This window comes from Coffea eugenioides, chromosome 11, assembly GCF_003713205.1.
Source record: "Coffea eugenioides isolate CCC68of chromosome 11, Ceug_1.0, whole genome shotgun sequence".
In the NCBI taxonomy this organism is placed as follows: Eukaryota; Viridiplantae; Streptophyta; class Magnoliopsida; order Gentianales; family Rubiaceae; genus Coffea; species Coffea eugenioides.
The window spans coordinates 44,586,235-44,612,177 of record NC_040045.1 but is presented as its reverse complement, the minus strand read 5'-3'; the positions used below and the strand labels follow the sequence as shown (position 1 = coordinate 44,612,177).

At 36.9% G+C, this 25,943-nt stretch overlaps 4 protein-coding genes and 1 pseudogene across 9 annotated transcripts; 3 read left to right on the top strand and 2 right to left on the bottom strand.

Annotated features, from left to right (window-relative positions):
* The first annotated feature begins 289 nt into the window (after positions 1-289).
* Positions 290-3,809, top strand: LOC113751776 (nucleolar GTP-binding protein 1-like). Its single transcript, XM_027295910.1, has 3 exons — positions 290-401; positions 1,138-3,186; positions 3,433-3,809. Exon 2 carries the CDS (start codon positions 1,161-1,163, stop codon positions 3,174-3,176), a length of 2,016 nt encoding a protein of 671 aa, XP_027151711.1. The 5' UTR covers positions 290-401; positions 1,138-1,160; the 3' UTR covers positions 3,177-3,186; positions 3,433-3,809.
* A 715-nt stretch (positions 3,810-4,524) lies between these two features.
* LOC113751175 (zinc finger MYND domain-containing protein 15) lies at positions 4,525-8,697 on the top strand. Of its 4 annotated transcripts, none has more exons than XM_027295076.1 (11): positions 4,525-4,647; positions 5,243-5,356; positions 5,449-5,567; positions 6,143-6,189; positions 6,276-6,376; positions 6,583-6,670; positions 7,201-7,309; positions 7,838-8,003; positions 8,088-8,159; positions 8,305-8,418; positions 8,502-8,697. In XM_027295076.1, exons 1-11 carry the CDS (start codon positions 4,546-4,548, stop codon positions 8,592-8,594), a joined length of 1,125 nt encoding a protein of 374 aa, XP_027150877.1. In that variant the 5' UTR covers positions 4,525-4,545; the 3' UTR covers positions 8,595-8,697. The 4 variants fall into 4 exon arrangements, with proteins under 4 accessions (XP_027150877.1, XP_027150878.1, XP_027150875.1 ...); XM_027295077.1 differs by having other exon boundaries at positions 5,446-5,567; positions 7,267-7,309; XM_027295074.1 differs by having other exon boundaries at positions 5,446-5,567.
* A 165-nt stretch (positions 8,698-8,862) lies between these two features.
* Positions 8,863-12,113, top strand: LOC113751220 (uncharacterized protein YuxK). Its single transcript, XM_027295149.1, has 3 exons — positions 8,863-9,407; positions 10,078-10,245; positions 11,358-12,113. Exons 1-3 carry the CDS (start codon positions 9,155-9,157, stop codon positions 11,579-11,581), a joined length of 645 nt encoding a protein of 214 aa, XP_027150950.1. The 5' UTR covers positions 8,863-9,154; the 3' UTR covers positions 11,582-12,113.
* Positions 12,114-14,481: 2,368 nt separating this feature from the next.
* LOC113752686 lies at positions 14,482-15,962 on the bottom strand (annotated as a pseudogene).
* A 655-nt stretch (positions 15,963-16,617) lies between these two features.
* Positions 16,618-24,232, bottom strand: LOC113753489 (DNA polymerase lambda). 3 transcript variants are annotated; one of them, XM_027297652.1, is made up of 14 exons: positions 24,078-24,232; positions 23,817-23,954; positions 23,051-23,404; positions 22,772-22,865; positions 22,545-22,675; positions 21,891-21,953; positions 21,128-21,307; positions 20,936-20,989; positions 19,990-20,078; positions 19,580-19,670; positions 18,869-18,949; positions 18,348-18,415; positions 17,115-17,199; positions 16,618-17,037 (listed from the first exon to the last, which is right to left on the bottom strand). In XM_027297652.1, exons 1-14 carry the CDS (start codon positions 24,216-24,218, stop codon positions 16,942-16,944), a joined length of 1,665 nt encoding a protein of 554 aa, XP_027153453.1. In that variant the 5' UTR covers positions 24,219-24,232; the 3' UTR covers positions 16,618-16,941. The 3 variants fall into 3 exon arrangements, 2 of the variants coding, with proteins under 2 accessions (XP_027153453.1, XP_027153454.1); XR_003465045.1 differs by lacking the exon at positions 16,618-17,037 and adding an exon at positions 17,409-17,608; XM_027297653.1 differs by lacking the exon at positions 23,817-23,954.
* Positions 24,233-25,943: the final 1,711 nt, after the last annotated feature.

The window sequence follows — 25,943 nt, the reverse complement described above, 5'->3', positions numbered from 1 at the left end:
AAATAAAGATAAATGAAATAGAGACTGTAAACCATTTTTTTCCTTTATATTTTTGTTATTAATTATAAGTCAAGGGCATTATAGAAATTTTGGAAAAAAGTATAGTCTTTTGGATCTAGAATGTTACTTAAATAGTAAAAATAGGGGAGGTAAGTATAAGTTTTAGAAATTGAGGGGAGCTTTCTGCAGTTGTTAAAAACCTCAGGGGAGTTATGTGAAATTAACCCTTCATTAAAGTACACGTCCAAAACCCTAGTCTTACTAAAGAAGCTGACTTGGAGCTCACAGCCAACACCAGAACCCCTTGCCGACGGCGTCTGGAACACCGCCAAGGGTCCAGTTCTCCATTACTAGCTGGACGCCACAACCGAAATCAGCCGTTGGCAGCATATATTTCTTAGGTAAAATTTCTTTTACGTTCGTTGGTATGGTTTAATATGTTTTGGCCTTTTCTTCTGGATTTTGGAGAAATATTTGTGTTTTTTCAACTGGGTTTTTGAGCTTCATCATTGAGTCTGTTTCTGTTTTTGGAATGTCTTGCTCGAATTATTGAATATTTGATCTTTTTTTTTCTCACTCTGGTCATCTTTCATAGCCTTTCTGAATTCAAAAATACTTTTTTTTGGGGGGGTGAGGGGAGAGAGATTTGGAAATATACTGGGGTGATTTGAAGAAATGTGGGGTGCTTTTATTTATCTATATTTTGGGATGTCTTTTTTGTACTAAAATTCTTTTGATTTTTTTTGGGCATGTCAATTTGAGTTTAAAATTACATCAAATTTTGAAACAGCTTTTGTTGTGTATTTGTTTCGTAAGTTTAGACCAGGCTCATCTCTGGAAGCAAATAGGTAAAGTGTTATTTGAGTCAGTAAGTTGATGTTAATTATGTGCATCAGTTCTTATTGGAAGTGATTGGAAAATATGCTCTTTTTAATATCTTTTTTCGGGCCATTTCCATTTGCAATAAAAGTGACAAACTCTGTCCTATTTAATTAGCTGGAAAATTCAGTTATTCTCTACAGTCTTGTCAAATGAGCTTTGCTTGTCTACAAGATATCTGTTTCTTGATCTTCTAAAATGAAGAAAGTAGAATCGGAATTATCTGATTTTCCAGTGCTTTTATATGCTTTTTTGCAGAGTGACATATACTTCAAGAAAGAATGGTGCAGTATAACTTTAAAAAGATCACCATTGTTCCCACGGGGAAGGACTTTGTTGATATTATCCTTTCTCGCACACAGCGCCAAACACCTACTGTTGTTCACAAGGGTTATGCCATTTCTCGCATCCGCCAGTTTTACATGCGCAAAGTGAAATATACGCAACAAAACTTTCATGAGAAGCTGTCCACTATCATAGAGGAGTTTCCTAGGCTTGATGGTATTCATCCTTTTTATGGTGATCTTCTCCATGTCCTTTATAACAAAGACCATTACAAACTTGCTCTTGGGCAGATCAATACTGCAAGGAACTTAATTGGTAAGATAGCCAAGGATTATGTGAAATTGTTGAAGTATGGTGATTCTTTGTATCGTTGCAAGTCTTTGAAGGTTGCTGCTCTTGGCCGTATGTGTACTGTGATTAAGCGTATAGGGCCTAGCTTAGCATATCTTGAACAGATAAGGCAACACATGGCTAGACTGCCCTCAATTGATCCAAATACTAGGACTATCTTGATATGTGGGTACCCAAATGTTGGCAAGAGTTCATTTATTAACAAAATTACCCGAGCAGATGTAGATGTGCAGCCCTATGCTTTTACGACAAAGTCTCTGTTTGTTGGTCACACAGACTTCAAGTATTTAAGGTATCAAGTCATTGACACCCCTGGGATCCTGGATAGGCCCTTTGAGGACCGTAATATTATTGAAATGTGCAGCATTACAGCTCTGGCTCATCTCAGGGCTGCTGTACTATTCTTTTTGGACATATCTGGGTCTTGTGGCTATAGTATTGCACAACAAGCAGCTCTTTTTCATAGCATTAAGTCGCTGTTTATGAACAAACCTTTGATCATAGTCTGCAACAAAACAGACTTGCAACCACTTGAAGGGATTTCTGAGGAAGATATGAAGTTGGTCATGGAGATGAAAGCAGAAGCAATGAAGACTGTGATGGGTCAAGGGGGTGAACCCACGGATGATGAAGGTGTGCTGTTGACGATGAGTACCCTTACTGAAGAGGGAGTAATCGCAGTTAAAAATGCAGCTTGTGAAAGGTTGTTGAACCAAAGAGTAGAAATGAAAATGAAGTCAAAGAAGTTGAATGACTGCTTGAATCGTTTTCACGTTGCAATTCCAAAGCCCAGGGACCAGAAAGAAAGGCCAGCATGCATACCTCAGGCTGTTTTGGAAGCTAAAGCTAGGAAAGCTGACCAAGCTGCAGAGAAAGAGAAGAGGAAGCTTGAGAGGGATCTGGAGGATGAGAATGGTGGTGCAGGTGTATACTCTGCTAGCTTAAGAAAGCACCATATCCTTGCAAATGATGAATGGAAAGAGGATATAATGCCTGAAATTATGGATGGGCACAATGTCTATGATTTCATTGATCCTGATATTTTACAGAGGCTTGAGGAATTGGAGCGTGAGGAAGGTATTCGGCAGGAACAGGAGGCTGATGATGATTTTGAGATGGATGGTGCTGAGTTGACTGCAGAAGAACAAGAAGCCCTAGCTGAGATCAGGAAAAAGAAAAGCTTTCTCATTCAACAGCATAGGATGAAGAAGAGTACTGCAGAAAGCCGACCAATTGTTCCCCGGAAATTTGACAAAGAGAGACAGTTCACTTCTGAAAGAATGGGAAGACAGTTATCATCTCTTGGACTTGATCCTAGTTTGGCGATTAATAGAGCTCGTAGTAAGTCCAGAGGTCGTAAGAGGGAGAGATCACCTGAAAGAGGAGAAGATGCCATGGATGTAGACAATGATCAACCTAGCAAGAAGCTGCGCTTGAGGTCTAGATCTCGGTCAAGGTCACGTCCACCAAATGAAGTGGCCCCAGGAGAGGGTTTCAAGGACTCTGCTCAAAAGGTTAAGGCTGTGAAGCTGGCTAAGAAATCTGTAAAGAAGAGGAACAAGGATGCTCGGCGTGGAGAGGCTGACAGAGTCATTCCTTCTCTGAAACCCAAGCACTTGTTCTCTGGCAAAAGATCCATCGGAAAAACCCAGAGGCGTTAGTGAAATTAAGGTACATGTCACGAGCCCTACACCTCTCTTTTTGTTTCTCTTGCTCTGGCATCGCAATTTACCTGTTCACTTTCTTTTTTTGGATTAATTAGGCTATATTGGTTTTTTCATGAGTACAACTCGAATAATAATATATTGGTTTTTCCAATGCTTATTGGCATAAGCATTGGAGTTGGGTTGACGAGTCTCCCTTCCTTCTTCTGTTTTGATTGATTTTGTTGAGCGATTCATATCGGTTCTCTTGCAGGAACGTCTTAACCATGCCAGAGATGGTGTAGAGCGCTATCTTACCTTTGATGCTGCACGGGTCGTTACTGTCTTCTGGGAATTGTATGAATTTGGCGTGTTATCTCCCAACATTTGGACTTTGGATCAAGATGCACGAGGCTCTGGAGATTGTCTGGGGGAATCAATGCCACAGCAGAGTTGAGGCTTTTTCAACTGTCTGCTACAATTTTGAGTTCCAAAAGTTTATTAGTTGCAAGTGGAGTTTTAAATGCTTGTTGAGAGAGTTTTTTGAGTATTCAGAATGTTTAAAATCCGAACCCATCTTTATGTATTTTAGCCACTGTTTTTATTTCAATTTTCTCTATGGATCCCATTGAAGTTCTTTGTTCGAGACTAGTAAGCGTATGTTTCTGTTTGATTTGAAATGCTTGTGGCAGAAAACTGCAGTAAACAGCAAAAAGAATTATCTCATGGACAAAGCAGGCAGCATCTTCTGATCACAAAATCAAGCACCACAGGACTAGTCCTAAAATAGTCAATCAGCATTGGACAATTGCTCATTGCAGTGACGCAATCGAAACAATTTGCTTATTGGGGCATTGATTTGTAGATTGAATGAGAAGCGAGCGTGTAGATTGTTTGGTATCTTGGTATGAATTTAATTTGATTGTTTGGCATCTTGGTGTGCATTTTAATTTGAGGGTGTGATATAAAAGAAAAAAACTTTTCAAATATCCTACTTATCTTACACTCCCCTCAATTAACTGATTAATTAATTCATTAATAAACATTGTATCAACTTATAAAAATCTCTTTAATTAATTTTTTATTTTATTTTTTTATTATTTGTTTTTTTTTTTTAAAAAAAAAAATATGTACACACATAGCGTGTGTCCAGTCCACTAATCTCTTTAAAAGAATGGTTCAATTAATTTCCAAAACAAAGGTCCTGAGATTTAGTTTCTGAATTATTTCAGATTTACCCTCAACTATATACCTAATCCCACTGAGGTCCTCAAAGTTTATCTTGTTGCTTTCATGTCCCTCCAAAACAAACGCCATCGTTCCGAGACTACTATAAGAACAGTCAGAAACGGAACTCAACGGCGGTTATTGCTACTCCTCGTGAGCGATGGAGTGCGCCGGAAAAGGAAGTCGCAGCCCGTGCTCGGGCCCTCCTACTAGGCGGTGTGGCCGCTGCCAAGCCGTTGCCTATTGCTCCATCTCTCACCAGGTCCTTTTGCTTATATACAAGAACTCCTGTCCAAATTTTTCAGAAAAGAAAATAAGCTGGAAACTGATTTTTTTTTTTTTTTTTTGGTTTCTTTCGGAAAGAGAAAACTGCTGTTGTTTGAAGCATTTCTCTTCTTTTTTTTTAATTAAATTTTTTTTTCAGCAGGGGAGGTGCAAGACTTTAAGCAGTGGGGAGGGAGCAGGGGGATTTGTTTGAAGCATGTATCTGTTATCTGTCGCATTTGCGTGTTGTTTTCTAGCTAAATTTGAGTGACTAGTATAATCGATGGGAAAAATGATTACTTTTTGCACTTTCTTTCCCTTTTCTGTTTTTAGTTATTCGTTTTACAGTACAATAAAATTGACGGTGGAAAATCAAACCAAGATGATATCTTTTTGCAAAGAGTTTGAATTTTTGACATGTTTGACCTGATCCAACGGAGCTCATAATGATTAATTTCAAGAACTAAGATCAATAGGAATTTTCTAGCCCCCTGCCGCCAAAACAAAAAAAATGAATAGAAGTAACGACTGTTGTTGAAGAAAATATCGTAAGTACTGTTTTTTGAAGTGCCGGACATTGTTTGCTAGTTCAGGTTGCACACCGGAGTGTCCATAAAGTAGAGTGTGAAAGGTTAGAACAGCAAATGAAGCGTGCTGATATTTTGAATGATTTTCCTTTCAGTTTTACTCGAGAAGCAACTGTTCAGGTAATTAATGATATTTCAGATTTTCTGGGGGTGTTGATCAATCCTGTAAAGATTTTGTGCTCTGGTTTAAGGGAGTACTTGAATTTTAGCAGGTACGCGAAAGATGTGAAACTCGATGCTCTTTCTTGATGAAACGTGGAGTTCATTGTTCGGGAATGTGGATGTATGAATGTAGATGCGGGGCGTTAACTAATTCTCAATGTTCCACAAGGTGTTTTGCCGTCTTAATGTTGGCTTTTCATCTTCAGGGGTGACTTTTTTCTTTTCCTTCTTATGGTTTGTTTTTAAGGGATGATGAAATTCTGGATGCAACTCATATCACTGTTTCTTTTATTGTGAAAATTTGTCCACATTAATTTCAATTGCACATGCAATATTTTGGCTCTGTTAGGAAGTTGGTGGCGAGATGCATTCAAACTTGTTATCACACTTTTTTTCTGAACCACAGTATCCAGTAAAATGTTCGTCGTGAGCTGAACATTGTTTGGGGATAACTGGATTTTGCCCTCATTCATTTCCCAATGATATAAAATGACTAGGTAAAGAAATACGAATGCAAGTTACAGCATTGGCCTTACTAGTATTTAATAATTTCAGACATTTACCCTATGAACTTTGGGGAACAAAAAATATAGAACTCATAATGTTATTCTAAGTGTGTCTCTGCATATGTACTGTATGCAAGATTTGAGATGGTAAGACACATAAGTGTATGCTTAATGGTGAGATCTTGAATTGTTTTAGTTGCAAGTGTTTTCTGACAAACGTATTTCATTTTCTTGGTAGACCAATTGAAGGTTGGAGTCTTTCAGGCTCATTATGTCCTTGTAAAGGTATTATCCATTTGTCTTTAGTGAATATTCTTCTTTCTAAAGTTTGATATTCCTTTAAGTTAACTTACCGAGGGATAAAATTTTAGGGCCGCCATCCCCTATACCGAAACAAATTACTTGTTGGAAGGACTACTATGAATGGAGGTGCCTCCCGCTTTATTCTCCTGTTCCTTTGCTTCTTCATTGGGTATGTTTTCTGCAGTTATTCTCACACAACTGCATTGAACAGGACAAATGATTGGTTTAACTACATATGTAAGAACCTGTTTCATTATTCAAGGTTTTGGAACTATAATAATCATGTAATCATGTCGGAGTAGGACGTGTTACTCTTTTTTGGGTCTCAATCAAGTTTGGGTGTAAGAGCTGCTATTCCCCTTTTCTTTGTTGCAGCCGCTGACATTATATTGGGCTAATCATGTTGTAATGTCAAGAAGCTTGGATGATAGAGTTGGCGAGAAGTTTTGTATACATTACCTAGGTATCTTCTCCTTTCAGATATATATTTAATCAGTCTAACAATTGAAAACAACATTTCTGGGTTTTTTTTTAAGGGCTTCTACTATGCTAAAGTTGATACTGCATTTTCTGTTTAAGCCATGTTATCGTTACTTGATTTCCAATTGATTTGTGAAGTAAAGCTGTGGATCATAACTTAGTTGGTGAAGTTCCTCATTAGATATTCATTGGCCTTTAGTGCAAAGATTTATCAAGTTCTAGAAATGTTCCTGGATAGAGAGTGATAGAATATCTCTAAGCGTAGCCAAATGTAATGCATATGGAAAACATGAAACAACTTTGATCTACTTGAAATCCTCAAAATTAATCAAGCCATGCCTCTGTATTCCCTCAAATTATTTTTGGAAATTTTCAGGATGACTTCATCATAGCCAATTTTATAGCATGCTGATATGAAGTGTACTAGCAAGGGATGTTCTTCTTTGATTTTTGGTCTTTTGGAGCCCATCACTTCCTAAATCTCACTTTTACTTAATGAATTAAATATGAAAGGGCCAGAGAAAGAGCTACATCAACTTGGGGCCTTTGGTGAACTAATTGCTCTTTTCCCTGGAGCAGGAGTGCGTATAGACTTTGTTGGGCCTGCAATTCCACAAGAAAGGTTGGTTACTCATTGTAATGTGTAAGTTTTATTGTACTTGTATCTGCACTATATGGTAGTAGTTGATTGGTGACACTTGTGCTCAGCACCACTTTGTTTAGTGCTCTGGTTCTGGTGAATCTCAATCTTGTAGTTTTATTGACTCCTGGTTAATTCTAGCCATAAAAGAGGTGTGAGGTCCAGTCTAAGTGAAAAGGCTGGGAATTTGACGGAGGTCGCTGGTTGATTGAAGTGTGGAAGATACAAGCAGGAAAAACAGCAGTTATCTCAAACTAAATGACATCATCCTTTCTTTGTTTGGCCTGGATTAGCTGGAGGTCTGTTTAATCTAAAAAGTTAAAGTTGAGTGATTTAAACAGATGCTTTGTTCAGATCTCATACTGGGAAATGTGTCCCAAACATCTTTAACTAAGCTACTAAGGTTAATAACTGTTGCCTTTTTGTTTTGCCATGCTCTTCTTTATTGGCAATTTCTGTTCTGAAATTGATTTCCAGTCACACTGATGTCATTATTCATATGCACCTTAGGGATGGTGAGAGAATTGACATCTGCAGTTATGCTCAATGCACAGATAGAGACTGTGAATGCAAATCAGATATCCACTTTGTTAAGCCATTGTCGGATAGATCTTGTTCAGTCACGTTACAGCTTCATGCTGGTTGTTACCATGACGTTTACACAGAATTGATGAAGGTTCTCTAGATAAAAAAATTTATGTAGAAGAGGTGTACTTCCTTTGCAGCTGTACTGTGTTTTGACGGGTTTGTTCAATAGCAGGATTCTTTTCCTGATTTGATTATAGCGCCAAATGCTGGTATCGCTGCTTACAAGAGCTGGTTGCCAACTATTGTAAGTGATTTTTCTCTACTAGCATGAATGGCTAACAGACAGAGAGTGCTGGGGAGAACATATGCTCCTACCTCTTCCATTAGCTTAGCCTGCTTTAACTAGTTAAAACTAGTCTAGAACAGTACTGAATGTTGTTGTCCTGCAGGAACTGATAAAGGAGATCAAAGTCCCAGCAGTTTTCTCTGATTTCTGTGAAGAAGCTTCACTTTTGGCAACTCGTTGCATCAGCAGCATAACTGGCTCACCTCCCAGCATTCCTGTCAGTACTTCAACTTAAATTTGAACCTTACACCTCTGTTATCCCCATAACGTTTTGGATTGAAGCTCCTCTGTAATTTGCAGATCCAGTTAAATCCCTTCAGGCAACCTCTTGCAATTGAAGACAGTGCTCTATTACTTCCATGCTATTCAAATTGCTTTCTTTTTGGTATATGAGATGTTCTAAGATAAAACCATTTTGAGTGCCACTTGAATTATTGTTCAAGAGAAATGAATTTGTACCATGTTCTTCAAAGAAATCTACTGGTCCTTAAGTCACCATGCACGCTTATTGTAAGCTCTCGGAACAATGTACAACATCGCTCCATACTGCGAATAATCTTGCACACACGCTGTGTACGACGTCATCTTGCGATTGGTTTGACGATTTACACAAATATCAATCAGGACCGTTCATTCTCAGCAACTTTGAATCAGGACCTTCCATTCTACATGCCCCGCATGCCTCGCACTTGAGTCGGTCGCGCTCTGCAAAGGGATTTTGCCAAAATTGTTGTTGTGGACCTGCTGCAGAACAATTCCCCTAAACGACATCGTGCCGTCAAACTGTTACAAACTCAACCCCATCGAATCAAAGCCGACTTGGAGCTGAAGGAACCAAAAACAGAAGCACAAGTGGAATTCAAAATGGAAATATAAAAGCAAACATAAATAAATTTCCCAATTTTTTTTTTTTAAAAAGAGCCTATTTTTTCTACAGACCAGAAAGTTGGAAAATGAAGACGGTGATGACGCTTAGAAGTGGTTTAGGAGCATTAAGAGCAGTTCGGGGAAACTTTGCCAGCTTGCATTTCTCAACAAAAACGTCGCCCCCGCCGCCGTTAGCTTTTGGTGCAGCTGCTGACGTGGCGGCTGATGATTTACTCCTCCACAATCCTCCGGCTTCCGCTGCTACGGTCGAGACGGAGCCCACTCTTCTTCAGCCTGGCGTCGTCGTGTACGACGGCGTTTGCCACCTCTGCCACAGAGGTACCTATAATCTACTGTATGCTTGCATTTGTATTTTGTTTTGTGTGTGTGTGTGAATTTTGTATATAAATTCAAGAAAAAAATTGTAGAATAATACGTGACTCGTTAAACTTTTGGTTTGATTGGGCAAAATGGAGAGAGAGAGAGAGAGAGAGAGAGAGAGAGAGAGAGAGAGAGAGAGAGAGCAAGGATAGCCCATATTTTGAGATTATAGAATTGGTTTTCATGATGGGAAACTGAAAATGTTTCAGCGTGAGTTACATTTGAGTAGACTGTTTACCTTAAAAAAAATAAAGAGAATATGTCAACGAAATGATGTCCATTTGAGCATTATGATTCCTTACATAAAATGTTCCATGATTAGGGGGAAATGGATAATTTTGTTGAATAATGGTACAATTTCTAGTTACCAAGAAGAAGATGCAATGTTTGTTCCTGCTATCTGCCCAAAATTAAGTAAATTAATTTGTTTAATGTGATTGAGATTAGTGGCACATTTCTTGTGTGAGGATATTATATGGTGAGTGAACGAGATTTTAGAACCAAGAATAATAGAAAACTTCAAAAGGGACAATGTTCTAAGGGGCATTCGATTTGAATTTATAGCAAAGTAGGTAGGAATTCTTGTGAATGCTGAGGATATATGTTGATGTTGTCGTTTTAATTGAAGGGGTGAAGTGGGTGATTGAAGCTGACAAGGACAAAAAGATCAAATTCTGTTGTCTTCAATCTAAAGCTGCAGAACCATACATGAGAGGATGTGGGGTTGATAGAGATGATGTTCTGCGCCGTTTTCTGTTCATTGAAGGTCCAGGTCTTTACCACCAAGGCTCCACTGGTTAGAACTCTCTCTCGCTCATAAAATTTCACTCCACTTTGTTTCCATCACTTCTTGGTTTTAATTTGGGTTTTGGTATCTCATTATCTTGGACAGAAATTCTATTGGTTATAGGCCTGATGGAACATATTTTAGACTATATTGCTCTTAAGGCTTCTCAAGATGAAATCTTAAATGAAATATTAAACTGTGGAAAAGTGTTTAGTTGGAAGATCCATACATATGGTGATAAAATTTGTGCTATAAGATTATGTCATCTTGCTTCATGTAGCTGCAGGCTTACTTTTGGTACTATAATTGGCTTTGGTTATGCTTTCAAAGCCAAAAAGAAGAAATATCAGTGAGTTGTATATATCGTTTGCTACTGAAAATTTTGTGCAAATTAGATTCGAACTGTCAAATAGATGAATGAGGATAAAGAATTCAGATCTCAGATCAAAAGTAGAATGTAACCTTTCCTGCCTCTGGTGAGGAATTGCACACCTTGAAAAGTAGATGGATTTTCCAAGTTATCTTGCACTGTTGATCATATTCAGCTTCTTGGAACAATCAGCTGCCTAAGGGATTCATGTTTATGTTTCTGGAATCTGATTACACCTGAAGTGTGGATGTTAAGAGGGAGAGTAAGAAGGGAAAGAGGTCAGTCGATTACAAGCTCCTCTGATTGGGATGGCGTTACTTTTTAATTGAACTACAGATTATGTTTTGGATAATACATTCTCGTGTTTAGTATGCAGCTATTTTGTGTTCTACTTGCTGTTTGTACCTTTTACTAGTCTTCTTTCCTAGAATGCTTTCCTGATGACCTTTTCTGATTTTAGGGCTAATGGTGAAATTTTCGTTCACTGAAGTCAACAGATTAGTTTTATAGCTAGAAGTTAAGTAGGTTGAGAGAATAGTATAGAATCTGATAGTGGGCCAACGTGGATGTGAGCATACTGTTTTTGTTGCTTTCCTTTGCATTCAACCTCGATTATGCAGGAGCTATTGTAAGAAACTCTCAGTTCTGGTTGTTATCCTGCATGCCAAGACAAGACTGAGCATATGATTACATTTGCTGTATTTTATTGATTGTGTAACAATTTGCCTAATTTCTGTTATTGTTCTGGCAGCTGCACTGAGGGTTGTGTCTTACTTGCCATTACCTTATTCTGCATTAAGCTCTCTGACAATTGTCCCAACCCCGTTAAGGGATGTTGTCTATGATTATGTTGCCAAGCGGCGGTATGACTGGTTTGGGAAGAGTCCTGATTGCTTAGTTATCAAAGAAAAAGAGTTGCTGGAGCGTTTTATAGATTGGGAAGAAATACTAGATAAGAGCCGACCAGGGTTGTGATTGTCTTCAAATTATCAGAGATTTGCCAGTTAATTGGGCGATCGATGTGGTTAAGAACTGAAGTATTTGGATTTCTCTGTAGGATTTTTTTGGATGTAATGTTGATATTTGGAAGTTGATGAGGGAGGCTACAAATCAAATTAGAGCATCCTAACTGACAGTTTTAATCATCACTTAAAAGCTAGAATGAGTGAACGATCCGTGAAAGGGGAATTTGTTTTTTGATTTTTTCCTTCTCAGCACCCGGACTCTGTCCTGTTATTTGGCGCTCTACATGTTGGATCTGATACAAACTGGTCAACTGAAAGCAGCTTCGCTTCATTGTAGATGCAATTTCTGTATTCTCACAACTAAAGAAGGATGACACAGACATGATATGATGGCCACTGGTTTACCACTTTTTGTTTCCTCGTTCTGTTATCTTTCTTGGGATACATGCTTTCTTGTTCATTATCATGGATTACATTCTTGTTGCTGGCTTTGTAGCTTGCTGTTTGAGTTATTGGTCTGATAGCTTTCATTATCTCTTTAACACTTTTCCACAAGGGCTGGCATATGTAAGAAATCACAAGTCACAAATCCTCCAAGTACACTATGGGACTGATGTCTAGTACATCGACCCCTTGTAGCTTTATGACTGTCAGTTAATCACCTGATACAGTGAAGAAGGATTCACAAGTTCAGGAACGTAGGGTACCTCATGGAATGTCCTCTGATTTATATACCCAAGTAGCATCCTTTCGAATCCTTTCGAAATTTGACAAAAAAAAAGTAGCATCCTTTCGAATCTGACTTAGGTGTATGTCAAAACCCAAATGGGTCCTTTTTATCAATTTTGTTACACTCTAATTGCTATTTCTAGTGTAAATTCCGATTTTTTTTTAATGAGATATAAAGGAGGTCTAAATCAGCTATAGTCGAATTTATCAAAGCTTTTAATCCAATAAGAGGTACAATTTCTGAAATCTGGTCCTTTTGCACTAGTAACTCTATACTTGTCGTCCCTGTTTTTCCGGAGCAAACTATGTCCATTGTTTTGCACCTTTTCAATCTAAATTGTCAATGAAAAAAAATAAAAAATTATCAATAAAAAAAAATTTATTCCAGTAATCAATGCAAAAGCAAACTTATCTTCTGTAACCAAACCTAATTTTGCCAACCATAAGAACCAATTCTGCAGAAACAAATTTGATTCTATATTTCTTAAATTCTTTTCTACGGCTATGTTAGGGTTGTTGTCTTCCTCAACCTCATGATCATCCCCTCCCTTCCTCTACAACCAAGAATTTGAAAGGCAAGATGAGGTAAGGGCCGAAGAAATTGTTTTTCTAGGGAAGGAAAATATCGAGTAGTTTAATTCCTCCTTTATCCTCAGCCTTTCTTGTTATGTAAACAAGCATGATTTTGAGGAAATTGTTTAAATGGCTTTCGCTTCTGATTCAGTTAGCAATTGGGCTGCTTTTTTTGGTATCCCTGCTGTACATGGCTGTTCTTCTTATTATACAACTAATAAGGTTCTTCAAGAAAAAATTCTCTGTAAAGAGAATCCACCATGTTGATGATCCAACTGAGGCTGACAATCATCAATAACAATATGATCCAGCTGAGGTTGACAATCATCAATTACAATTGACAACTGGGGAAGAATGCTCCAGCTTTAGGCAGGCGAGATGAGAAAGGTGCGTTTGAATGTACACGAGGAACAGAGAATATGGGGCGAGGCTATCTTCATCTTGTTCTTTTTCTGGTTTATGGTTGATGTTGTATAGAGTTACCATTTTCACTCACAACCACTTAAATTGTAGATTTTTTTGAGGAAACAAATGGTAATTAAAAACCACGGAAATTTGATTTCATTTCCTTCCCAGTTTTCTTCTAAAGGTTGTAGTCTGGTATGAATTAACACAGAACTTCCACTTCCGAACGAATGGATTAGCTAAAGGCAATAATTCTTCCCCCCCCCAACCCCACAAAAAAAAAAAAAATTCCCTTTTTTGGGTTTTTTTGGTCGTGCTGGTCTTCAGGGGTTGCCAAAACAGAATTGTATTTAATTTCATTGCATGATCAACTGATACAGATGGTCTTAGAGCTGAATATGGTCGAAAGGTTAAATGCTGTTAAATTTTACATCACAAAATGGTAATCTACAACAGCAAGGTCTCCAATAAGGACTGGATGATTTCTGATTTTTATGCCTGCGTCTGGCTTGAGAAGAAAAATCTATTAGGTAGGTTGCTAGAAAGAGTATTGAAGCAGATGAACAAAATCAAAGAAAAAATTTGAAAAAAAAAAACCAAAAAAGAAGAAGAAGAAAGACGTATCATGTATGACTGTCACCAGTTATGTGCATTTATATAATTTCTCAGTATATACATCATAATCCTTGATTAGCAAACTCCTGCAACAATCTTAGCACAATACTTGACCAATAATTTTTTTTAAAAAAAATTGTCTAGAAACACTATTCATCTGCTGGAGATGGAAATTTTCTAACATTTGTTATCTATAGAGTGAAATATTCGTTAATAGCTTCACCTTCTTTTGAAACATCGATGTCATAATAGTCTGAGAATGCATCTTTACCTCTCAATTCACGGATAAGTTCAGCTTCCATCCATGGTTCGAAGACTCGGCCGAGACCGAGACGATTCGGCCGAGTCGTCACCGTCTCGGCCTAGTCCGAGACGAGACCGCGACGAATCGAGACCGAGATACTCATCTCGCCGAGAAATCGGCCGAGACGTCACCGCAACGGATTGACTCGGCCGAGTCACTCCGAGTTATCCCGAGTCAAGACGAGAAATCGGCCGAGTTACACCGCGACGGATTGATTCGGCCATTTCTTTGGCTATTTTTTATTATTTTTGTTTAACATACTTTTTTTATATTATTAACAATTTTTAGAATATTAAATTCTTTAAAATTTGTGTCTCACCGAGACCGTGACCGATATGCCGAGATCGATGTGGAACGTTCCAAGCCGCGACCGCGACCGCGACCGCGACTTTGAACCATGCTTCCATCTCCTCATCCCGCATATCGTCCTTTTGACTTGAAGGATTTCCAGCATGATTAGCAACAGAACCTAAACCTTGGGTACCAACACCCGTGGTTGCAGCAACATCTTCATTGGGTCGTCCAACCGTTGCAGCTTCTTCTGTTCTCCGTCTTTTGCTCTTCCCAAGTTCGATAGCAACCTGTATGGCAGCATTTGCTTCTTGATCTGTCAAGTCATCCAGAGACTTTTGAGTGTCATTTCGTTTCTTCGCAAGGCTTCCACGGCAAGCTCTCTGCAATTCAACCAATTTCTGAAGATCCACAGCTTTCCCAAGTGGTGTCATTCCATATCGCTTCTTCTGCAAAATCTCTACTAGATGCAGCGGGTCCTTCTTGAGATTCTTTATCTTACTTTCTCTTTCCTCAACGAGAAAATCAACAGCGCTCTCCACATCCAGGTTACTCGTACGAAGAGCCCTCTTAGCATTCCCTTCTTTGTGTCCCATGCCCGCGAGAATTGACAAGGCTTCATCAGGCACTTTGAAGCTGAAAAAATTTCATCTGAGCAGCACTCAAGGCCCTCCTACAATTTTCAAACTGCCCACTATGATATGCTACTATTCCTTCCAACAGCTCCAGCCTAAGGCACAAAGGAAGCTAGGGACATCGTGCTCCTTCCTGGAGGAGTCTCATACGAATGGACGCTCAAGCCCCTCTCTGGCTTTTGCAAGGCGTCGCCTAGCAACTGCAAGCCAGCTGATATCGCGGAGCATGAAATAGCACCATACAGTGTCTATTTGTAGAATGGATACATTGTCAACCAGCTCAATGGCCTTTGGATCGCACAGGGAGAATGCCTCCTCACCCTTATTCAGCACCTCTATACTTCTCTCTTGTGATCAACTGCTTAGCATTGGTGTGCAACATGAGTCCCATCATTATTACTCGTGGTAGGTCTCAGTGCCCAGCTGAACTTTCTGCCTGCTCTGATTTTGGAGCTCCAACTCCAAGTTGAAGTTTTCAACAGGTAATGATCCATCAGTATGTCTCCGGGCCAAGGAAGTCGCAGCAAACTGGAGAGTCGCTTGGAGCGCTCTTCTTCAGCCAAGAATTCTTGTTTCAGTTTGCCTTGATCAGCACAGGCCCTTGACGCCAAAATCTTGGAATTGTTCTCGAGACCCAACTGGCTGAGCTTTACAGTGCCATCGCCATCTTTCAAGACTTTGCCAGCGGCTATTAAATTTACAGTCTGAGGCCCTCCGGAGCAGCCAGATCGCTTTGCAACTACTTCTCTCAACATGGCCACCGTCCATTCTTCTAATTCCAGTTCCAATACCGCACCCCCACCCCATGCCCCTTCTATCTTCAGTTTAGGCATACCCATATCGTTTAGTACTACAGTACAAACCAATATATAAACCAGGCGTTGGAGATAAAAGTAGATGATTAACAAAAGAAGCAAGAGATCAAAGTCGCACCTTGCTTAGTTGGTCGACCTCCAATTCAATAATATGTAGACGAAAGATTTTGACGAAGAGGGAAAGTTCGACTTAGTTAAGGATTCCAATTTGGTACCTTGTTTAATTCGTCGACCTCCAATAGGAGTAACATATAGACAAGACAAAGTTCGATTCAGTTAAGGATTAACACATACGTCAATCCATCCTTCAAACGTCTTTTCAGTAAGTTTCCAAATTTGGACCTCCGTAATTTCACCTTAAAGCCTTCCAAAAGTTTCTGATTTTGGGAGCAAGTTATTGCTGCCTACATGGGAAGTGAGGATCAATTTCAGTTACCTTAATTTTTTTGGCCAGCCATAAGATTAAAAAAATGGGTAGAAGCTAAGGGAATACGCTACACCTAAGAGTAAGAAAAGGAGACTGTTGTTTCAAGCACACAGGAAAAGAAGTTTTAAGAATCTAACTCCAATGATATGGGAAGTTGAATTCTTTCGAAAAAAAAAAAAGCTGGGTTTGGAGAGGGGAGGGAGGGGGGGGGGGGGGGGAACGAGAAGTAAATTCTTGTATCTTCCTCGACAGGATTCGATATACATACTTTAGGTTAACATTCCAAAATTTGATTTGTGCAAACAGAGATGATTCACATTATTTACATATATATTCACAAGAATTTTCCACTTTGAAGAACGTAAACCAAGGGAATCAAGAATTCCAAGGACTAGTTTATGGAGCGAACTTCGTCCCCTTCAGATCGCCTGCATAGCTTTTTTGAATAATCATCACCCGAGTGGACAACCAAGTTAACTATAAGCTAGCATGACAGGCACATCTCTTCCAGGGACGTTAGTCATCAAGCAAACCCTGGCGTCTGGAAATTCACGGATCTATAGAGCTGCCCGTTTGTTATAAATTTCTTTCATGCGGTTCAAGCCAAGGAAAGCCAAGGAAATCAAAGACCTCTTTTTCTGTCCGAAGTTTCAAACTGGCACTACCTTTACCCTGGATTACACATTCAGTGCCACAATAAATTAAGAAATTAGGATCAAGTAACAGAAAATAAAAACAATGATGCATACCCGTTGGCCACCAGAGCCACGAGTAGCTGGAAATAACCCTGTATCATCCAATCGGAAACCCTTGGATTCTGCCAGTATTCTCAACCTGGAATATTAACACCCAGTATTGAATGGCTAAACACATTAAAAATAAATAGCAAACAAAGTCTCACTGAACCATGCAAGCAAAGGCACCAAGATGCTGTTGAAGACAAAGGTAACTTAATCTGCCTAATTATGAAATCAAAGACTGTAGCAGAAAGGAAAACCATGACTCAGAATGATATTACTAGAAGAGATAACACGACAATCTACCATTGGTTTTCAGTCGGAATGTTATGGTGCTTGCACCAAAAACGAAAGTAAAGTATTCTAGGTTGTCTTAGGGAACAATCTACATTGTCTCTGTGGATCCAATAGGCTAATAGCTCTACAATCTACATTTTCCCATTGATGCTTATTAGGTAGCATGTAAGGGTTAGAAAAGGGGAAGGGAAGTCTGACCGGAAGATCTCCTGCACAAACATGCCAAATTTTTAGTGTATTTCATCAGGTGTGCACAGTATGAGGTTTGCCTAAAACATGGTTCAACAAGAAACAAGCAATTGAGTCCAGGGACCAAAAAATAAAGAAAACAAACAATGAGAATGCATACAGATCTAAAGAATGACCTCAAAATGCCACATCAATTCAGGATCAACTTATCCCTGTTTGTCAGACAGAATTTCAGGTACATTTATGTATATGTGTATGTAAAAGTAGCCATCATAACTCAGTCCCACACATGACAAATGGGAGGCAGGTCCTTCATGTACAATTTTTATGTCATGCGTGTTTGATTAAAATGATTAAAATGACTTACAAAGACCTGTTACAACGATTAAATCCAATTGGTGAAGAGTGCATGTCACATAATGGTGAAAATATCAGTTAGCATAAATGAAAAAAATGAGTAGTGCATCAGAAATGGTTGGGATGGTGAGTGGAGACAATAACTTCACAGTCATTCACGTAAAGAAATGCGACAATAGATTGAATATATGTTGCAAAACAGAATAAGATAGCAAATCGAAAAACAGGCGGTTCAAAATGGCAATTTTGGCCTCTAACAGATGCAGTTGTATGACAAATTCGTAAGTGTGCATCCTCATGAGAGATGAAGGTCCACCTTGTCAGCTCAATCTCTAATGCTGGATAAGTATCCTAATTGAAAGATCAGAGGTACAAATTCCAAATCAAAGTGAACGGACCAACCTCCTGTTCAATACGTCATTCCCCGTCCAAGCTATCAATCCAAATGCATGGATGTCCCTTGGATAAACCTGTAAACACCGGCACATTTAGAAATCAGCTCTAGTGCTTAAAAAACATAAAAGAGCCAGAAATTAATGGTTTATATAAGTCAAGGTGACAGCATTTCTTTTAGCTCTAGATCTTATCATCATAAGTAATACCAAAGAACTAGTTACAAAAGCATAAGATTAAAAATAAAAAGTAATATCATAAAACTACAACCATGACAAAGCATAAGTTTTCCCAAATGACAGGAAAAGTCAAGATACTAACAAAGGAACTAAAATTTAGAAGATAAAACAATGAATGCTCCACCCCTGAATGAGCAGAAGAAACAATCCACCTCTCAGTAGTTGCAACTAAAAAGACAAATTTCACTATATTTGCAACAATGAAAAGACATATGATATATTTCCATGACTTACCATATCAACCAGGAAAATTACGACTTGATCAAAACACATAAACCAAAACTCAAGTACCTTGAAGTCTATGCGGTGCCGCAATTCTCGTCCAGGGTAAGTGCAAAGGCCAAAGTAAGTGTCCACTCCTGAATCTGTACCCTGGGCACATGTAACGAATGAGTGAATATCAACCAACAGGAAATATATTCCATTAACAGGCTCATGCAAAAGCAACTGCTGAACCTAATAAATTCTTTTGAATTTAGCTGGTCTAAAAATACAGCCACTAGATCTTCTGGGAGAAACCACATCATCACTGAAAAATATTTCAGGAAGGTTAACAAATAGAATGCAACTTAAAGAACAAGATAAAGGAAGTGGTTTGAGAGATGCGTGGAGGGAAAGCCAAATTTCAGAAACCAAACAAACTAAATGTTAAATAACCATTAGCAAAACATCATTTAATCCCAAGTAGGAACCTCTCCAGGGAAATTATTTCAGGCTGCAATTTGAATATTTAAAAAGGAAAAAAAAAACTCTACATAAGGTATGAACAATGTTCAAATTCCTAGATAAGTTGCTGATAGATGCAAGATATGTTCTCCAGCCAAAACTAACACTATGAAATAGTAAGAAGAAATATAAACAAGTTATATTAAAGAAATAAGAAGACATAAGTAACTCAATTTAAAGATAATTCAGATCAAGACAAGCCATTCTCTAGATTGTCTTACAAGTAATTAAGTAAATATATTCAATGCAGATAAGGAGGTTTAGAGTTAGAAAGACCTCTTCACTGTGAACACTAAAGACCAAATCTTCTCTCAAGAACTTCATGTCTTTCAGGTGCTTCACATACTGTGGGAGAAAGCCTACATGACTGCAAGAATAAAGAACTATTTTCAGCCTCTCAACAAGTGCCAGAAAAAAAGAGAATGGGGCCTTATCTAAGAAATCTTCGCAAAATTTGCAACAATAACAATCATTGGTTGAGCAACATTTAAAGCTAGGTCTGCCAGCATGGTGAATTCTTTACTTTCATCCCAAGCCACAGCCCAACCTTCAACCCAAAAGTACAAAGGACAGAACTATTAGCGCTGCCCTTCCTTTCTTGTCCATTTTCTCTTGCTGATTATATTTTCTGGGAGAACTCATGGGGATATGCAAATTTTGTGGAAGTGAAATTGGAAAAATGATACCTTTTACCATCAGGATGAGTAATTAATATGTCCAAATCCCCACAAGAAGCCTTTCCCCGTCGATAAGATCCTCCACAAACAATTTCTACCTGCAGAATCAAGCTTCATATTAACAAATGACAAGCAAAAAGAAATCAACATATGATGAATTTGAAGTTTTCTTCACGATGCAGGAGAAGGAAAAAATATTCACAATACAAAATGCAAATTTTTTTGGGAAAAAATTTTAACTTGTTAAGGATCTAGATTTCCCAATTAGCACAACATGACAATCTTGCATTCCTTCACAATTATATATCTCTGCCCATTGCAAATTGTCAATGTAGATCTCAAGTCACGTAGATATTCAAAAAAAAAAAGGGAATAGATTGCAAAACGTAATTCCATCAGTCAGGCAAACCTTGGTAGCAATACCTAATTCCAGGATGCAAGAATGCCAGTCCACTGATTTACGAGGGTGCAAAATTTTTTGTGCTAAAGTCCACTGAACAAGCCAACACATTTGCAGCATAGCATGATGTCTCATGAAGCTATTCAGAAGAACCTTGCTTATTTGTTTTGCAAATTAGCATTGATACTTTGGTTAACTGGCATTGTTCTTTGGCAGCTACAATTAAGATGCATTTTGACCATGCAAACTCTTATGTGAGAAATGTCTGAAACAAACTAAGCAAAATCCAGGGCTTTAAAAAAAGATGGTTTCTAGGACAATCAGTAATCAATCTCAAAGTTAACTTTCACAAAAAGTAATCTTGAACTTAAGCAATTTTGTAAATTTTCCAGAAATTTGGTAGCTCACAAGCTGGCTATCCCACCCAAACTTTTGACCAATCAATACCAACAACGAATGCATATAAAATTCATCTCATAAAAAAAAGGAATGAAATTCTTTCATAATTAATTAAAAATCATATGCAAAAAAAAAAGAAATTCAAATAAGCTATACCCCAGGCAAAACATCATCTCCAGCTTTCTTTAGAAGATGTCCCATCTCTTCAACCTGCATGATTCAAACAGGGCTCATGTAGGTCACATATGAATCAGCAATTATATGAACATAAGAATATAATAAATGTAATTGGACTCATTTCATTTTCCTTGTTGTGGGGTGGGGGAGGGGAGGGGGGAGGGAGCTTGCCTCATGCCTTGGAATCCTTTTTCTGATATCATCAAAGTACTTCAACCCCAACCTCTGTGCATTTGTCAATGACTCCTCATTTTTCAGGTCATCCAAAGTTCGGTGGCCTTTTTCATAAAGCTTCAAAGCAGTGGCTGGACCAATTCCCCATATTTCTCCAAACAAACTAATTGTCTTTACCTGAAAATCGACAAGAAAGAACAAATAAGAAACTCAATGCCCTTTAGTTTGCATGAAACAAATTAGGAGTTGGAAATTTCCTCAACAATTCAACTCTACAATTGATAACAAGAATCAGCTAGTAGCTCCTCATTTTGCGAATAATCATATGCATAAAAAATCTCTGCCATGAACCTCTACAGGGTTTCGGATCATGTAGGAGGACATGGAGAACAGGGTTAGCTCCTGGATATGTAAGATATGCACTCATCTACAGAAAATATTCATGTAGCCGAATCTCACCAATTCTATATATTGAACTTACTTAAACAAGTAAATCAGATTGATTGTCATTCACAGGTATCACAATGGTAAATTGCAATCAACCATCAAGCCACACACTCACAAAATGTGATGTACAGTTGTACAGCATGGAAAATGAACATCTTATAAGTCCTCAAATTGCAAGAACATATGAGAAGAAACCTGTTATATATTACAGAAAATGCAGTTAACAAGATAACACAAGCAAAACATCTCTCATCACCAAATATTATTGAAATAAATCAAAAGACATTTGATGAATTACGGAGGCTTGTGATACCTTTTCATCCGTCTCAAAGTGCTCCAACTTGGATAACTTCCCAGTTGTCACTATCTCCTGAATCTGCAATCAGAGAGCACGCTTGTCTTTTCAAGGTATGTAGAGGAACATATGCGGGTGATAATTCTCCTGCAACCCGCCAGACTTACCTAATATTGGAGATTTCAGTTGTAAAAGATATATAACAACACTTTTATCAATCAATGAATCAGAATCTACATAGTATCAGAGACAGACAAAAGAAACACATCGTCTAGGTGCCTAGTTAAATAGGTGCAGAATTAGCTTATATAAAAGGAAATATTCTTCGTGCATGTTATTCGCATACAACTAGTAACTTCACCACCAAATTCTAAAGTGGGATAGAAACACCAGGACTTTCAGAGACAGACAAAAGAAACGCATTGTTTAGGTGCCTACTTAAATTGATGCAGAATTAGCTTATATATAATGGAAAAATTCTTCGTGCATGTTATCTGCATACAACTAGTAACTTACCACCAAATTTTAAAGTGGGATAGAAAAACCAGGACTTTCTGTCTCAGAATTCTACACAAGCAATGAGAAGCTTGAGATGGTATAATACTTGCGTTTATTGTCCACAAACAAAGAAAGTGTAGTTGTACATGTTACAGTAAAAGATGCTTTACTCACGTGATCTTGCATTGACTTGCCAATACCAGGTAAGTGTTTAACCTGTTCCACACTCTCAATTTTGAAAGGCAGCTTTTCAATCACAGGAATGGCTTTGTGATAGCTAAATGACCTCCAATCGTCACCAAGAGCTACCATGGAACAAGTAAAACGAAACAAAGCATTCAGAGGATGAAAAGATGAGATATTATCCTAAAATAGAAAATGATAATTCCAAAAGTCTTCACCTCTATATATGTTTATAAGCCTCCCAAATATCTCAGTTATATTCCTGTTTAAATCAGGAGGACTGTAAAGCAAGGCTGAGTCTGAAGTCAAAACCTGATCAGAAGATAATAGAAAGATTCAATGACATTTAGGCCAACAAAAAGATGCTTACAGAATTGACTGTTACACCATTATTCCTCTAGACCACACTGCTGCCTTCCGAAGGATAAATTCAGGAAATAAAAGCTGCATTGATTTATACAAATAAGACAAATGACATGTCTGAAATCAAAACTTACAGTCTTGTGTTGAGCATCAATTGATGGGCCAGTGATTTCGGGACTTAAAGAATGCATAGAGCCATATGAACCACTTGAAGAATCAGGTGACTCAGGTACTGCATTTTCCTCCAATTTGACTGTGTTCTTCAGATTTGTATCTGCAAGATCCATTGGTGAAATTCTGATCCTTTTTTGCTGTAATGTTTCACTAGCACCAGAATGGACATCATTCAAGAGTTTGGGGAAAGTTTCTTCTGCAGTGTTGCTTATCTTGTCACCTCCTCCTCTCTCCAATGACAGAATATATGATTCTTCAAGTACTTTTTTTCCTTCTCTCAAGCTGTCTTCAAGCCACTGATAACTGAGAACTATCTGAACAAAAGTAGCAAGAAATAACCAAAGTTCCTAAAATTTTCCAAATATGTTCTTCAATCAAATAAAATTACAAGTCACTCTTCAGAGATTAATTTCTAAGCCAAGTAGCTAGCTGCATTCAAACCACCAAAATATAAGAAAAATCGAGTGATAGCGTATCATAAAATCCTTAAAAAAGCTTCTTTTTTCCCAGTAAACTTTAATTGAGCTTCATACCACTTAAATTAGGCCTTTAAAGAGCTAGAAAAGAAACTGAAATTAAATCTAAAGACAACAAAAAGATTGCTAAACAATAACAAAAACAGAATAGTTAGACTTGATCTCTACCAATCAAATTACGCAAGAAAAAAAATGTACCAACAAAATTAGCATAATACATCGATGATGAACACAAAATCCTATTACTCACCGTTTTCAAGCGCTTTACGAGTTCAAGATCAACTTTTTGAATCAATGTATCTAAGTTTAAAGCAAACACATGCGTAACATTTTTCGAGAAATCAACCTCTATTTTCGCCCCCAATTGCTCTAATCTGTGCTTCCAAATCTTCATAAGATGACACCAAAGGCCACAAAAAAAAAAAGAAATTTCAAATCCCAAATTCATCTAAAGTAGGAGTCTTTTTCACGGAAAAAATTTTAACGAGCGGAGAGTAATAGAAAAACCAACCTGTAACCGACGGGCCTGAACTCCGCTTTCGATTAAGTGAACAACCATCCCGGAGAACATTCCTTGAGGATCGGACGGCGGAGATTTAGCCTTCTTCTTCGTCTTATTAGTAATAGCAGGAGTGCTTCTCCTTGGCGCCATTTCAGCAAGCAGAAATTGTAGAACAAACCAGAATAAACCGTGACGAGTACTCTACTACTCTTTTGTGCATATCGTTAAACTTTTGGTAAATTACACTCACCTACTCTAAGTTTGTGGAAATCGCGAAAACATCCTCTCCTTTACTATTTCTTTAACATTTAAATTCGCATCAAAATTGGGATAAAAAACTAAGCACTACTGAAAGCTAGCGATATTTGAGTTGGGCTCTATTGGCGTTTGGTTCGCACATCGGTATCGGATTCGGATTCGAAATCGGATATCTTGAGTTTGGAATGAGGTCATTCATTCCAATACATTTGTTTGGTTCAAGTACCTGGAATGTGTATCATTACTATAGTTGATGTTTGGTTCGTCGACTCTTTCGCAATGGAATATAATAAATATATTATAAACCCCATCGTAAATGATAGTTATTGGCTCTTTGTAAATGGGATATAAGAAATCTTCACTAATTAAATATATTAGTATAAATGTATTAGTAAATTTAGTCTAACTAATTAATAATTTCTATTAGTAAACATGTATAATTATTAGTATAATTGATAATATTAATTATATTACATAAATTAATATACATTATATAATACATATAAATAATAATATTATTATTATAAGTTTGTAACTAATTAAATTAAATATTATATATATAATTAAATATAAATATACAAATGTTATAATATAATTATATAATATATACAAATATTAATTATAATAATATTTTATATAAATATAATATATATTACATATTAAATATAGTTATTATTATATTTAAAATAATAATTATTATAATTATATAACTTATTAATATTACATACATGTATATATTATAATTATATGCACATATAATATACATTTATAAATATACATATATATTATAAATATAATATTATATAATAATAATAAATTTATAATATATATTATAAAAGTATAATTATATTTAACTAAATAATTATAATATATAATTATATAATACAATAACATCATTATTATAAGTTTGTAACTAATTAAATTAAATATTATATATATAATTAATTATAATTATACAAATGCTATAAAATAAATACATAATTATAATTATATAATATATAAATATTAATTGTACTCATATTTTATATAAGTATAATGCATATTAATATTAGATATAGTAATTATTATATATTATTGTATTTAAAATAATAAATATAAATATAAATATAATTATACAATTTATTAATATTATATACATGTGTATATTATAATCATATGCACATATAATATGCATTTATAAATATACATATATATTATAAATATATTATTATATAATATTAATAAATTTATAATATATATTATATGAATATAATTATATTTAACTAAATAATTATAATATATATTTATATAATGTACTAATATTATAATTATAATATATTATATATATGTATATATTATAATATCTAATAAATATAAATATTAATTATATCATTGTATAATTATAATATGTAATTGGATTTGTTTCTTGGAATCAAACTTGGGAATCGGACAAAACCCACCAAAATACTTGGGAATGGAGAAACACCATATTTTTAGAAATCATTCCAAGATTTCAATTCCCATTCCAGTGAACCAAACACCATTTATGGGGTTCATTCCATTCCCCGAATCAGATACCCTCTTACCAAACGCCCCAACTTGTTAAGTACTCTCAGTCATCCAAGCTTCAGTCATTCG

Bases quoted from the DNA above. Each gene is read 5' to 3' on its own strand.
- LOC113751175 (XM_027295074.1), top strand. From the start codon at position 4,546: ATGGAGTGCGCCGGAAAAGGAAGTCGCAGCCCGTGCTCGGGCCCTCCT. The intron at 6,190-6,275 runs GTATTATCCATT...ATAAAATTTTAG, and splicing joins CTCATTATGTCCTTGTAAAG to GGCCGCCATCCCCTATACCG. The intron at 6,377-6,582 runs GTATGTTTTCTG...TCTTTGTTGCAG, and splicing joins TTCCTTTGCTTCTTCATTGG to CCGCTGACATTATATTGGGC.
- LOC113753489 (XM_027297652.1), bottom strand. From the start codon at position 24,218: ATGGCGCCAAGGAGAAGCACTCCTGCTATTACTAATAAGACGAAGAAG. The intron at 21,954-22,544 runs GTGAGTAAAGCA...CTCTGATTGCAG, and splicing joins GCAAGTCAATGCAAGATCAC to ATTCAGGAGATAGTGACAAC. The intron at 20,079-20,935 runs GTATAGCTTATT...TTGATTCTGCAG, and splicing joins GAGATGATGTTTTGCCTGGG to GTAGAAATTGTTTGTGGAGG.
- LOC113751776 (XM_027295910.1), top strand. From the start codon at position 1,161: ATGGTGCAGTATAACTTTAAAAAGATCACCATTGTTCCCACGGGGAAG.
- LOC113751220 (XM_027295149.1), top strand. From the start codon at position 9,155: ATGAAGACGGTGATGACGCTTAGAAGTGGTTTAGGAGCATTAAGAGCA. The intron at 9,408-10,077 runs GTACCTATAATC...TTTTAATTGAAG, and splicing joins TTGCCACCTCTGCCACAGAG to GGGTGAAGTGGGTGATTGAA. The intron at 10,246-11,357 runs GTTAGAACTCTC...TTGTTCTGGCAG, and splicing joins TTACCACCAAGGCTCCACTG to CTGCACTGAGGGTTGTGTCT.